Source organism: Drosophila serrata, unplaced genomic scaffold (genome assembly GCF_035046125.1).
Source record: "Drosophila serrata isolate PLE 108 unplaced genomic scaffold, ASM3504612v1 contig_302, whole genome shotgun sequence".
Classification (NCBI taxonomy): Eukaryota; Metazoa; Arthropoda; class Insecta; order Diptera; family Drosophilidae; genus Drosophila; species Drosophila serrata.
The window spans coordinates 1,376,774-1,390,380 of NW_028257200.1; the positions used below are offsets into that span (position 1 = coordinate 1,376,774).

The window sequence follows — 13,607 nt, forward strand, 5'->3', positions numbered from 1 at the left end:
CCTTCGTTGTTAGGAACTTTCTGTACTTATAACTATAAATCTAGTTATGTAAACAAACTTTAGAATCTTATTAGATCAAAATACTCTCCAATATTTTGACTTTCCAATCATATTTATATTACATTTTTGGATATTTACGTGCCTTCCTCATTTGAACTAATTTTGTCGGAAAAAGTTGAAAACATAAATATGTTTCGTATGTATTATCGAAGACTCTTCATTTGTTTGGTGCTTGTCACGTTGCTGTTTTTGCTGGCAAAGGACAGGACCAACAATTCAATTGAAACCACAAAAGTAACTCAATTTCATCCGAAACCCAGAAACTATACAGCCACAATTGTCAGAAGTAGACCTTCCGGTGGATTCTTTGTGCTGAGTTCCCAGTGCAAGATTCCATATGTTGATCCATTTGCAAAAGAGCTCCTAGATTGGGAACCAGTGAAAATAGAGACGTGTCCTGATGGACCGGATTTATTTAGCGTTTCGTACGATCGTATCAGGAGTCTTTATAGGCTAAACTTTAATAAAGACCTGGCTGAGAAGCATTTTGCAGGCTATTTCCCATTTGGTTGCACTTACATTGAGTTAATTCCAGGACTGAGCAACTCCTCTGCTGAGTAAGGATAATTTTAATATAAAATTTAATAGATAGTAATAATATTATTCCAGATCAAAGCCTATCAACTTTAATCCTTACTGGATAGTGCCTAGTCACTTACTGGGTATTATTGTCGAGTGTCATGCTTTGGCAAACACTTCCCAAGTGATGCAATGTGATGCCTTTTCCTTTATCCAAAATCCCAGGAACCACAAAGAGGAAAATTATGCCAAAAGGAAACCCAGTATTTTTATCTTTGGAATCGATAGCATGTCGCGGATAAATTTCCAAAGGACGATGCCATTCACCTCCAATTTTGTTCGCCAGGAAGGATGGTTCGAAATGGAGGGATTCAACGGTGTGGGTGACAACAAAATGAGTAACTTGATGGCCATACTTACGGATGGCAAACCTTGGAAAGACAAACTCTTGTGTGATCCCAGAAATCCAGCTTGTCTTCACGAACTAACAAAGTTGTGGAAACACTTTCGGAATGCTGGTTATCTCACAGCATATGCCGAGGATGTGACTTCCGATTATTTTGAAGAACTCGGTATGGAATCCTTGCCGCTTCCGTTGGACTTTTATTTGCGTCCCTTCTTGGTCATCGTTGAGAAAGTTTTTAAGCAATTGGGACTTAGCCTGGGTAGAAGATATAGTTTTAGCTACGTCTTCGATTTTGCCAAGCAACTGATTCAACGATATGTCTTTGAGCTACCAACTCCAATCTTTGGCTTGTTCTGGACAAGTAGTTTCACCCACAACAACTTTCGGGGTGGCAGGACCTTGGACGAGCTATTTGTACGTTACCTGGAGGAGTTCCAGGAGTATGGGCTATTCGAAAGTTCCATTGTGATTCTGGTCAGTGATCGTGGTTCAAGGGAAAAGATTTTAGTGGATCGTCCCTCTGGCTTTCTGGAGGAGCGACTGTCCATGCTGCACATTTATCTACCCCGCTGGTATCAGCAGAGATATCCATCGGAGGTCAGGGCTCTGCAATTGAATCGGAATCGATTGAGTTCCAATTGCGATCTGTATTTAGGGATTCGAGAGATTGTAGAAAAGACTCGCCCGGGTATATGGTTCATGGAGTCCACTTATCCATGTCAGTCGATCCTAAAGAAACTCCCCAAGGATCGCAATTGCGATGATGCCTCAATTCCTGCAAATTGGTGTGCCTGTGTGCCCTTCATCCGAGTTCCCATTGAGCACTCAATCGATCAAATAGCTTCGGTGGCTGTGTATCGAATGAACAAGTACTTGAATAAGCTGAATGTTGTCAGGTATTGCTATCTAATGATGTTGGATCAAGTCCTGAAAGCGGAGCGTCAGTTGCACTTTGATACGGAGGGAAATGCAGTACCTTCTCCTGGTCGAGTTGAGACATTTCGACTGGTTTTCATCACCCAACCGCATGGAATCAAGTTTTGGTCTATGTTTCAAAGCAACAATGACTCCAATGTTGTGACCATCCAATTGGATGCATTAACCCGGCTCAGTCCCTATGACAGCCGCTCTAATTGTATGAAAGATCAAATGGCAAGAAAATTCTGCAATTGTCGCAAGTTCCATTAATATTTGCTTTTTTTTATATAATTTATAGCTTATTTATAAATCAAATTTGATTGTATGTTAACTCAGAGTTCCTTTGCTTATCCGTCGAATTTATTTAGTATAGAATTTTTCTTGAATATGGAACCCACAATGAGACGAAGGTCTATATTAAAATTTAAGAGATATATATTTATGTTCTTTGCTGTCTTGTTAGCCATTATATGGGTCAATCACTATGCTCAAAACTCAAAGAGATCCAAGAAAGTGGACGTTGAGGATCTTCCTGTGGTCAGACATAAAAGCAGTGAGGAAGTGATACCAACACCAAGGACCGAATCTCCGCAGGAAAGACGCTTAAGGATTTTTCGTGAGCGTCTCTTGGAAGACAATGATAGGGACAGGGTCACGGAAAAGACTTTGAGTGTGCAGTCTGATGTACCTGAAGTAAATGATGAGGATGATGATGATGATTTGAGCTCTTTGAGCGAAATACAGCGCAAAATGCGAAAAAGGAAACCGGCAACTCGTTTCTTTGTGTTGAATTCCAAATGCAGGATGCCATATGTGGATCCCTTCTCCAGCGAGGCAGTTGCGATTCTTAAGCCTGCGCTGTCGAATAAATGCAGCAAGGAAGAACCCATCTTTTCACTAAAATTCGATCAAAAGCTGTTGCGATATCGGTTGCAGGTAGATAAAACAATGATTGCAAAGTTGAAACCAAATCTACGCAAGTATAGTTGCAAATACAGAGAAGTCTCAAATGACACGTAAGTGTCGCTTGACCTTTACTTCTTGAATATTTTTCGATTATGATTAAACATTTCTCAGGAATACCCCCTGGAGGATCTTCCAAGATGAGGCCATCATTGACTGGACTCCCAGAGGCATTGTTGCAGAGTGTCATGTTGCTCTGACTATCCCAAAAACTATTCAAAAGGATGCCTTCCCCCTGGTACAGGTGCCTTATAGGAGCGCGCGGGTGGAGTCGGATCCATTGAATAGAAAACCAAGTGTGTTAATCCTGGGACTGGATAGTATTTCGCGGATGAATTTCAAGCGCAGTATGCCAAAGACAGCCGAATTTGTTAAGCAGGAAGGCTGGTACGAAATGGAGGGATACAACAAAATGGGGGACATTGCGTTCTCCAATCTCTGCGCCATTTTGGGTGGCTCCAAGTCGCATATAGTCTGCGAACAGCGATTTCCTTTGATATGGAAAGCATTCAAGGACGCTGGCTACACAACTGCCTTTGGGGAGGATAGCGTAGAATTATCTGTTCCTCCGGGACTCCGCACTGACTATCAACTCCGTACCCTATTAGAGGACATTGGTGAATCCATGGCTAGCGTCACTAGATTTGGGATGAAGTTCTGCCTGGGAAGACGCCTGAGCTTCTCTTATTTGTATGATTTTTGCATGCAATTCGCGCAGCGATTAATCGAGGACCTTGATCAGCCGGCATTTGGGGTATTTTGGAGTTCCACCTTTACCAACGACTATCGTCAAGGTCCCACAAGTCTTGATGAAAAGTTAGTGGAGTATCTTCGGGTAATGGGCGAGCACCGTGTGTTCGAGCGCTCAATTGTGATCCTGTTGAGTGACCAGGGTCAAATGTCGGGTGAATTGATTGATCTGGTTGATGGGTATCTCGAAGAAAGACTGCCCATGCTGCACATTTACCTGCCGCCTTGGTTCCGTGAAACCTATCCGGAATTCGCTAGCAACTTGCACAACAACCGGAATCGCCTTACCTCGCCCATTGACCTTTATAATACCCTTCGGCATATACTCAATTTGAAGGCTTTAGTACCCAAGGAAATGGTTTCTCTGATGAATTGCCGGAATAGTCAGTCCCTGTTGCATTTGATGCCCTTTAATCGCAGCTGTGAGGAGGCCTGCATCGGTCTCCATTGGTGTGCCTGCAATGAGTTCAGAGTACTACCCAACGACATGAATTCTTACCATTTGGCCAAGACATTCGTCTCCAATATCAACTATTGGATGCTCAAGAATCGGTACAATTTACACTGCCAGCGGTTGAAGCTTGCTGATCTGGACTATGTGGAGCACATCCTGGATAAGGTGGAGTCCCCAAAGAGGGGCATAATGGTCTTTCGCCTGCGGGTTCGCACATATCCCTTGAATAGGATCTTAACGTCCACCATTCGCTTCAATCTTGAGTTGGGTAAAATGGTCGATGTAAATCTTAAGGAAGTTAGTAGTCTCAATAACTATAATACAGGGGAGTGCGTAAAAGACTGGACTGCCAAAAAGTTCTGCGTCTGTTATCCCGAAAAGAAGGACGAAGAAATGGAATTTTGGATAAAGTATAAATTATAATATTATGCAGATTAAATTGGTTGGTGATTTCAATTTAAAACCTAATACTTTAGTTGCTTATCCTGAAATAAAAAGATAGTATTAATGGTTATATGAACATGGACAGAATGCAAATAAGATTATACCTTCGCTGTTATATTCTGTTTAAAGGAATGCCTTAAAAACACAATTTCACTTTATTTGGTATAGAAAAACGCAGCTTAATGGAGTATATTTGGACTCTCTGCTTTTATTGAATTCGTTCAAAGTTTATGTCTACCTTTCAATTGCATTGGAACCTCCAATAAAAGCGCACTTAGGCTAATCCGATTTGCGTGTAAATCTCTAGTGTAGTATGATATAGAATTAAATTCTTCTAACCCTTAGTATAGCAGGACTCTTGAAACTTATTGGTCCCTCGCACCGAATATGAAAACTCAACAAACCAGCATTAACAATACACTTACACCTAGTTCCATTATAAAACTATAAAACTTGATTATGAGAACAGGACTCTACATGTACGAGTCCACCGGATATCGCTCGGCCTCTTCGAGCATATGCCGGAAATCAACGGGCACGGGTTGGGTAACATTTCCGGTTCCGGGTCTACCGGGAACATGACCGTTCATCATCTGAGCGGGATGCTTGCCGCTTCCCAAGGCACTTCCGCGGTTTTTTAGGTGTCCATTCATCATGCTCACATGATGACTTATAGTGGGTACTGCCCCAGGCACATTGGTCTCCAAGTCATGGAGAATGGCATCGGTCTGCTCATTGCGCATCATCTGATCACCCAATGGAGCCGACTCATCCGGATTATCGCTCTTATTCAGCAACCGTTGAATGTGATTCCGAATAAGACGCTCGAATTCACGCTGCACTGAAGGACTATCCGTATCGCCATCGACCTGGGAATGTACATTTCTATAAATACAATGTACCTAAGCCTTGAAATGACTACTCACGATTTGCAAGCGATTGCTGGTGTCCAGGATCTTTAGCATGGGCAGCGTCTGCTCACGAAATAGCTCCAATCTACGGCGGAATGAAGACACAGTGTCATCAATACGTCCTCTGCCCAGTTGGAGTTTGGAACAATCGAGCAGGATAATGGGCGGGCGTTGCTTGTACTGTAAAAGAGAGATAATATTATTAATTATTTCAAGTAAAAGTTAGTCAAAAACTAATTGAGATTACCTTATTCTCAAAGTACTTGACTTGCTGCAAATTCCTGGGATAGCCATCTATGATGATTCCAGTTCTATCCCGCAACAGGCGCAGATTGGTCTCCAGTAATTGATTCAAGGACTTCTCTGGCGCCATATCCCCGGCGGCCAAGGACTCCTTAACGGCGTAGCTTTCGGTATTGGCACGTGGTGCTGAGTCCGTAATATTACGCAAAAGGCGACCCACACTGAAAGATCGATTTATATATATATAGAGGGATATAGAAGGAGTATCCCATTTCAACCCACCTAAGGTGTGCCCAACCAGGGTTTAGACCCACGGCCTTGAGACACAGCGTGGCCTTGTTGCTGCCAGGACCTCCAATTACCCAGATAATGGGCGGTAGACCCTCAGAATCATCCGAACCTGGACGTAGCTTTGGCTGCTTGGTGACCACCACTCCGCTATCATCGTCCGCACTCTGGGTGTCCATCTTTAAGGCAGCCACCGCCACATTTCGGCCACCATCGCTTCGATCCAAGGCCAGATCCCTGGCCAGAACGGTGCCTGTGGTATCGGTGTCTGTGGTGGTGTCATTGGTGGCTCTGCCTTCTGCAATTTGAGTCGCTTGTTGGGCTTGACTTGGAGCGGTGTCAACGCTAACAATACTGCCGGGTATGTCATGCACCCCTCTGCCCATACCTGTTACTCCGTTCATCACCGCCTCTTGGTTCTCAAGGGTGCTGAGTATGTCGAGGACAGCGGTGCGAAAGTCTTTGTACACCTCTGTGGGAGCACGCTCGCCATTAACCTAGAGGAAAATGTGTGGAAAATCTTAATTTTCTTCACTTCATGGTTGATAAGTATTTATGATTATTAAATGTGGTTTTACTTACGGCCAACAGCATGTCACTTTGATCAAAATAATCAGCGACTGGCATCACATTTTTAAAGAAATTTTCCAATTCCATTTTGGCTAAGGAGAGTACTACATGACCTAATTTGGCCCCATAATCGATTTGTTTCTGTAGAACCGATTGACGCCAGGATATTAGAATCACGCCATTCACGACTTGTATCTAAGAGTGGAAGAATAGAAACAAATCATAGAAGAGATTAATTTTTATGTACTTTAACGAGTTGCTTCCCTCAGAATTGTCCTACTTTTGCAATTATAGACCAATATGCTATAGTTATAACGCCTTGTGTACGTGACTTAGTACTTGGTACTCCCCAAGTACCAACTCTGTCCAATTAGCACTCGAATATGTAACAGACAGTGAATGTGGGCTTCCTTGGCTGTAAATCCATGGGAATTATGGCCAAACAAACACACCGATGGCGACCCATTTGCCAGTTAATTAGTTCAAATAGCTCAGCAGCAATTTACTGGGTAAATAAAGTGTGCGGCAACAAAAAATGGCTTCGTAACAAATGAAAGGACTCTCAGGACTGAGGGGGAAAGACAGCGCAAATTGGTTGGGCAAGTGGAAAGAAAGGAAAAACTACCTTCTCCGAATACTCGACAACGTCGCGCATTGAACGTGGATATCCCGATATCAGGTATGCTTTGGCAGCTGGAGCCATTTTCATTTCCAACATCAGCACCTCGGTGACTGTTTTCGACGATAGTTGCGAAAAGTCCTGCATGTCTGAAAGGATATTTCGGAATTTTATTATTAGCCAATAAATAATTATTCCAAATTAAGTAGCTCTTATATACTTCATTGTTGTATAAGTACTTACAATATTGATTGATTATATTTATATTATATGTACAACAAGGAGGTTGTAAAAGCCCGTAAGTAGGCAGAAGGACCTAGCCTAGTTTATCTTCTGCTTAATTTATTTATATTTTAAATATTTGTGATAGCAGAGAAGAAAACTATCTTTAAGACAACTTAGTTGAATGAAGAATGCAAGGTAAAGGAAGAAATCTTGATCTGGATCTGGAGAATCAGGGTTTTATCCTAGTTATGGGTTCCGGGTTTTGTTCTATTTTTCTATGTTACAATTAGAATTTTAAAATTATCCTGGACCAAAAAAAAAACTATATCAAAGTACTTCGTTATATAATTTATAATCCATGCAGAAGAACCCACTAGAAGTATTAAAAAATATATATTTTTATACCCTTTCAAGGTATTATAATTTTAGTCAGAAGCTTGCAAAGTAGTTAAGAAGTCATTTCCGACCCCATAAATCATATATATTCTTAATCAGCATCAAAAGCCGAGTTGATCTAGATATCTCAGAAAAAAACATTTTTTTTCAAAAAAATTCTCCAATATTTTCAACATTTAATATAACGCTCTATTAAATCGTTGAAATTGTCCAAATTTTTAATTTTCTTAAATTCTAAATTAAGTATGCAGATTTAATAACCTAACAAAAGCTTTCCGAATTAAAATACATGATTTTTGTCTGAGTTATGAGTTTTTTCAATTTTGAATTGTTGGAAAAATTGTCCAATATATCGATAAAGATTGATAAAAATATTTTAAGCTTTATGTTCAAGTTTCGATTCGATTCTATAATTCAATTGCAAACTGCAATTGTATATAAGCTTTGACATTCCAAAGTTGTTTCCTTTTCTTGTTTTAAATAATATAAATATCTATATAATATTATATTATTTTTATATATATTATCACAATGAAATCAAATATGTGTAAGGGCTTAAATATGTTTAGGGTTTATCTTAAAATTTCCTAAAAATCGCTATAAGCTCTTTCTGAGAGAAAATTTATATGAGCCAAATCGATTAGTATTTATTTAAGTATGTATTATAAACATCTTTTGATGCTACCAACAGAACATAGCTTCTTGTTAAAAACATTCAATTCAGACCCTAGAAAATACTTTTCCTTGAAAATTCTTAAGCGTTCTCTTGATATTTTATACCATACTATATATTCTGGTAGTTAGATAAGATTCTTCCCAAAGAAAATTATAGAAACCATACCATTTCCCATTGCATATTGCTGCAGCAGATCCATCATATTGATGTGCGTTACTCCGCGTCTCTCCTGCATGAATGTATCGCAATGGGTGACCTTGCCACTACCTGGGCCGCCTAAAACAAATATCACTGGCACTTTGGGCGGATCGAATTTGATTTTTCCAGCATTTTGCATATCGATAGCGCCGACATTGGCAGAACCCAATCTTCCCGCCGCCGTGGCGGCCTCCAAGTCGCCAGCATTTTGGGCATTCCGATTCCGTGTATGACTCCAATCGTTGCCTTGTTCGCCGGTATCTTGTGCCGCGCTGGCATCTATAGAATATTAAATAATATTCATTAAAAATAAATAATTATTCAAGTTTTTGAATGTTAAATTTCATAATAACAAGCATTCTGGGTTAAGTGTAGTTACCTTTTAACCTTCTCCAAGATATTCAAATGTTTGCCCTTCTTTTGTAAGATTTATAGTTTAAATATATTAAAAAAAATTGAATTTAATTTAAATTCATGTTCCTGTATCGTTTTATATATACCCATATTACCAAAGGGTTCTTTCAGGGCTTAAAAGATATTGCGGAGATTTTATATTCCATGTTTTTTACTGTCTTAATAAAAGTCTTAATAATTAACTACTGATTTTTGAGAGGAAAGGATTGACAAAAGTTCCTGTTGCATATCAACATAAGTCTTAATATACATATTTAAGGTACCATAGAAATTATAAAAAATTATAATTCTCCTTTTATTTCCTTTTTCAAAATGAAGTCCTTGTTTTTGTGTGCAAAAGCAACAGTTGACCCTGCTCCTACGTTGCCGCCATTACTCGACCGGAAACCGGATGTGTTGGCAAGTTAGTGCGAGGAATCCCGGGGTAACGTGCCAAGTCGACATTAGCCATTAGCCTTCAGTGAGAGAGGCGGAAGCAATTTGCCAGGAATAGGAAATTAGTGCCAGAAGCACACACACTCAACGTGGGAGCGAAGAAAGCGAAGTAAATCGCGAAACACATCATTAAAACATGTTAAACAATTATTTAATTGTATGGCAACCGTGTCTAGTTTAGTATGGCGTCACCGCTGAATTCATTCATGGAAAATCAGCTGCTATATAGCTTTCGATATGTGCACCCCCCCCCCAGCTCCTATTAGTTGCACCCCCCTTGGGTAATTTCATTCTTCTTGTGCCCCTCTAACCGGTCGGTTCTGTGACATTTTTATTGATTTTTCTGCAGTTTTATTTAATTGACATGTTTTGTTATTGTTGCTGTCCCTTTCCGGCGCGGGGTTTCCCATTTCCACTCAGTGGAAACTCGTTTTCCTTTTGTTTTTTTGTGAGTGACGCGCATTTTCAGGATTTATGTGTAATGTGTGACTGGCTTTGGTGGTCAACGTACATGTCCAAGGACCGGGCAGCCTTGGTGGACAACGAGCCCAAGTTCCGATACAAATTATAGCGTTGAGCAAGGTCTCTATTTTGCTATAATATCCGTTAATATGTTTGGTAAAACATACTTATATATAAAACGAATATATATATATTGAAAAATCGTTTTGTCAAAGAAATTCGAGGCAACTGATTGCTGTAATTTCAATTTCAACTGTCCTTTGAATTGTAGACAATTGAATATGTCACCGAGAATTAATTAGCTAAGGGAAAGGGTTATTTATAGTTTAATTTTGAAGACAGCAATCTTTTAAAAGTTAAATCAGGCTTTAAAGGAATTTATTTGATTTGGAAATGACAATGATTAATGAAGGAGAATCACAGTTTTAGAATTTTCTTTTTGTTATTTTAAAGCCTTAATAAAAGAATGCCCATGAACTGTTTAATGATTATAATATTTAAAAACCAACTAGATAAATTTAATATGTATTCCCATTTTCACAAATAAGTGTATGATATTTTTTGTTTACATATTTCAATACTAATTTAAAATCAAACAATAGTTTTGCCTTTACCCAAAAAAGTATGCAGTACAATGTGCGATTAACCACAAGTCTCAGCTGAGAACTATGCTACAAAAAACAGGGAATAAGAAATATAACTATAATATAATATAATGTTTTAGGTTCTTCATCTAAAATTCATTGACACAAAAAACTAATGAAAAGTTCTGTATTACAAGTAGTCCCCCTTGGCGTGTTCGGACTGCTACTCATTAGGGTTCTTTTTGTGTTATCTTTTGGCCGTCGAGAGGCATTGCTAATCTCTGTTAATAGATCTCCCGAATGGGAAACATTACTCACCTGTGTCTAAACAAATACCCATTATCCATTCGGTGGCCAGTATAGCTGAATTTTCGCAATTGTGTTTTCCCAAACGCGCCCGCCCGCGTGCACTTTTCACTTGCACACCAATAAGAGTATTGTGATTAAAAAATTATATATATATATATATATAGTATATATATATTGAGCTTTTCCGAGAAGGTTCTAACCGAAAATCGGTGAAATTCCACAAATGATTTGCACGCTGCAACCGAGTCCTTCCATGGCTTTAGAGCGGAAAATATTCCTATGTTTTCTATATGTATATTATAAATTTGTGTACATTTATTATTGGTATCTCTGGGATACTTGTTCTCGCGTTTTATCGTCGGCAACACGCACCACAACAAACTGCATGACGTTGCCGGTTTTTTTTATGTTTGAACTTCTGATTTTCGATTTGAATCCTTTTTTGTTCTGATTTCCGCGAGTTCAACAAACCGGGGACCAGGTACGCCTCGATGAGCGTCCGAAACGAAACTGAGTTTCGAAATTGACAAGTGACTCGGTTTTTACCTCGCCGAGCCGATTCACCTGGTCACTTTGCCCGTTGCCCGGCGCGCGTTTCCAATTAATGAATAGTTTATGAGTTCCAGCAGTTTTCCTGGCCACCACATGCGATTCCAGTGGCTCGCGGGTGGGTTCACTGTGCTCGCTGGAAGTTTCACGCACGGCTTTAGCTTCATACATCCTTGGAGTGTTTCACCACCAAATCTCAAACCCAAGACCATCGCACATGTCCGTGTCATTCATGGGCCGCCATTTGTTTATGCGCTCCAAACAAAGTGGCGGTATCCTGAGTCCTGTGTCCTGGTGTGCCCCAGCAGTGCGTTTCTCACACACATGCGGCTTCCAACCAGCTCTTTAAAACACATTCCATGTCTAGTGTCCTGTCGTGCTGGTGGTATCCTGTCGCCTATGTTGATTGTTGTTGTCATTTCAGGTTTTTTGTTTTGTTTTTTGTTTTCATAGGTGTAAATAAAGCCTCTGACTTGCAGCTGTTCAAGTTGAAAGGTAACTAATAGAAATCAGTGAGGGCGAAAAAATAGTCACAAGTATCAGAAATACTATTGAATTATTACCAATAAAATTATGTGGAAATAGAATCGAAAATATTTCAAAACATTTTATGCAAAATTATCTTATACGAAACATACAAAATTTGATAACAAAATGTATGATTACAATTATCCATAAGTACAGATTATTTTCTATATTAAATGGTTATTGTTTTCAAAAGGGGATAAACATAAAAGGCCACTTTAATTTGCTTCTATAATATATAAGAGAATCATTATCCCTTAAACCAAGGTGTCATAAGAGTAAAGCATATTTTATTAATAAAAAGTTCTTAAACCTGCACTTTAGTAAGGTAAAGTAAAGAAATGAAGCATCAATTCAGAAAGCTACATACAAAATGTTGTATAAAATATAATGCTTAAAGTAATTTCTCAAAGAAATAATTATTCAAGTAAATCGAATCTAAATGCATATCCTTTGTTTTACTGGAAAAGTGTTCAGCTATCATGAGTCTGCTGTATAGTATGATACGTGTCCATTGTGAAGCGATTTCATGTGCTTGATGGCAGCAAAATTGCGCAATCATAGCGCCGCACAATGGCAAATGGGTTCTAAATTGAAAAATCCCGTGGGAAAGAAGGATTCGGTGGAGTGATTACGTGATATGTAGGATTTCCCGAGCAATCAATGGGAACTGGAACACTGGGCCGTGGGTGAGCATTCATTCAATTAATATTTCACACTCTTAATTGGCCTAAATTATTTATTTTACTGGTGGACGATGGGTAATTCCCCGGAGCGTAGACAGCTGTCAAAATTTTCAAAATGTGTTCAATTAAAATTCAATTGGTTTAGTTTTCTCTTTCTATTTTTTTTTTTTTGAAGTTTGAGCTTCGTAATGGGGCATTGGACACTCTGGGATAGCAGGGGACAGGTTGATTAGGCCCGGCAAGGACATCGAAAGAAGTTCAAAGCTCAAGGAAACTTCATATCGATCAAATTGGTCTCATATCGATCCGTGGACAACCACAGATGCGACGCCTAATTTGTTGGAATTTGTGACATGTCATGTGCCGTCGACACAAGGACGGCGGCCGCAACAACAAGGATAACAACTGCCGAATCGAACTGAAACCAGCGATTGACATTGACACCCACACCAGACCAGACCAGACCAGGCCAGGACACCCCACACCAGGTCGATCCAGTCCATTGGGACCCGGATTTCCAACTTATGCGTAAAGTAAATCCTTCGACCAACAACTCGCTCGTGTCTCGTGCTCGTCCTTGGGGCTATTGGGCGGGTCCTTTGGTTATTAAATGCCTTTTCAAACTTAATTAAGGCTACGCGTTTTGGCCAACATGTGTACACAACTGCAGACGGGTGCGGTCAACTTAGGGTTAAGCAATTCGAGCCAAACATATGTGATTAAGGCTAAGGGGCCGCTTTTGTTGGCGACGAAAGCTGCCGCGCCAAAGATGGGGAAGAGATGACAACCTCTAATTTAAAAAATCATAGAAATTAATCATTTAATTGTGCTAAGGGCAATGAATAACCTTCGATAAGCGTATATACTTGAGGAAACCCCTGTGAAATAAAGGATGAGGTCTATGGAATTAAAAAACATAACATTCAATGGCACAATAGGAATATTATAACCTATAATAATGGAAGTAAAAAATGCTAAATGAAAAACATGAAGAAGAATAGAG

General features: G+C 39.6%; 3 protein-coding genes across 4 annotated transcripts; 2 read left to right on the forward strand and 1 right to left on the reverse strand.

Moving 5' to 3' along the window:
• The first annotated feature begins 52 nt into the window (after positions 1-52).
• LOC110181411 (uncharacterized) lies at positions 53-2,234 on the forward strand. The gene is made up of 2 exons (XM_020949148.2): positions 53-617; positions 670-2,234. Exons 1-2 carry the CDS (start codon positions 190-192, stop codon positions 2,171-2,173), a joined length of 1,932 nt encoding a protein of 643 aa, XP_020804807.2. The 5' UTR covers positions 53-189; the 3' UTR covers positions 2,174-2,234.
• LOC110181412 (uncharacterized) lies at positions 2,219-4,590 on the forward strand. Its single transcript, XM_020949150.2, has 2 exons — positions 2,219-2,919; positions 2,981-4,590. The coding sequence occupies exons 1-2, from the start codon at positions 2,228-2,230 to the stop codon at positions 4,491-4,493; spliced, it is 2,205 nt and encodes a 734-aa protein (XP_020804809.2). The 5' UTR covers positions 2,219-2,227; the 3' UTR covers positions 4,494-4,590.
• Positions 4,591-4,697: 107 nt separating this feature from the next.
• On the reverse strand, positions 4,698-11,356 carry LOC110181446 (uncharacterized). 2 transcript variants are annotated; one of them, XM_086837396.1, is made up of 9 exons: positions 10,854-11,356; positions 8,608-8,919; positions 7,152-7,294; positions 6,539-6,721; positions 6,345-6,453; positions 5,951-6,254; positions 5,673-5,889; positions 5,441-5,605; positions 4,698-5,383 (listed from the first exon to the last, which is right to left on the reverse strand). In XM_086837396.1, exons 1-9 carry the CDS (start codon positions 10,873-10,875, stop codon positions 4,988-4,990), a joined length of 1,851 nt encoding a protein of 616 aa, XP_086693522.1. In that variant the 5' UTR covers positions 10,876-11,356; the 3' UTR covers positions 4,698-4,987. The 2 variants fall into 2 exon arrangements, with proteins under 2 accessions (XP_086693522.1, XP_086693521.1); XM_086837395.1 differs by having other exon boundaries at positions 5,951-6,453.
• Between the last annotated feature and the right edge of the window lie 2,251 nt (positions 11,357-13,607).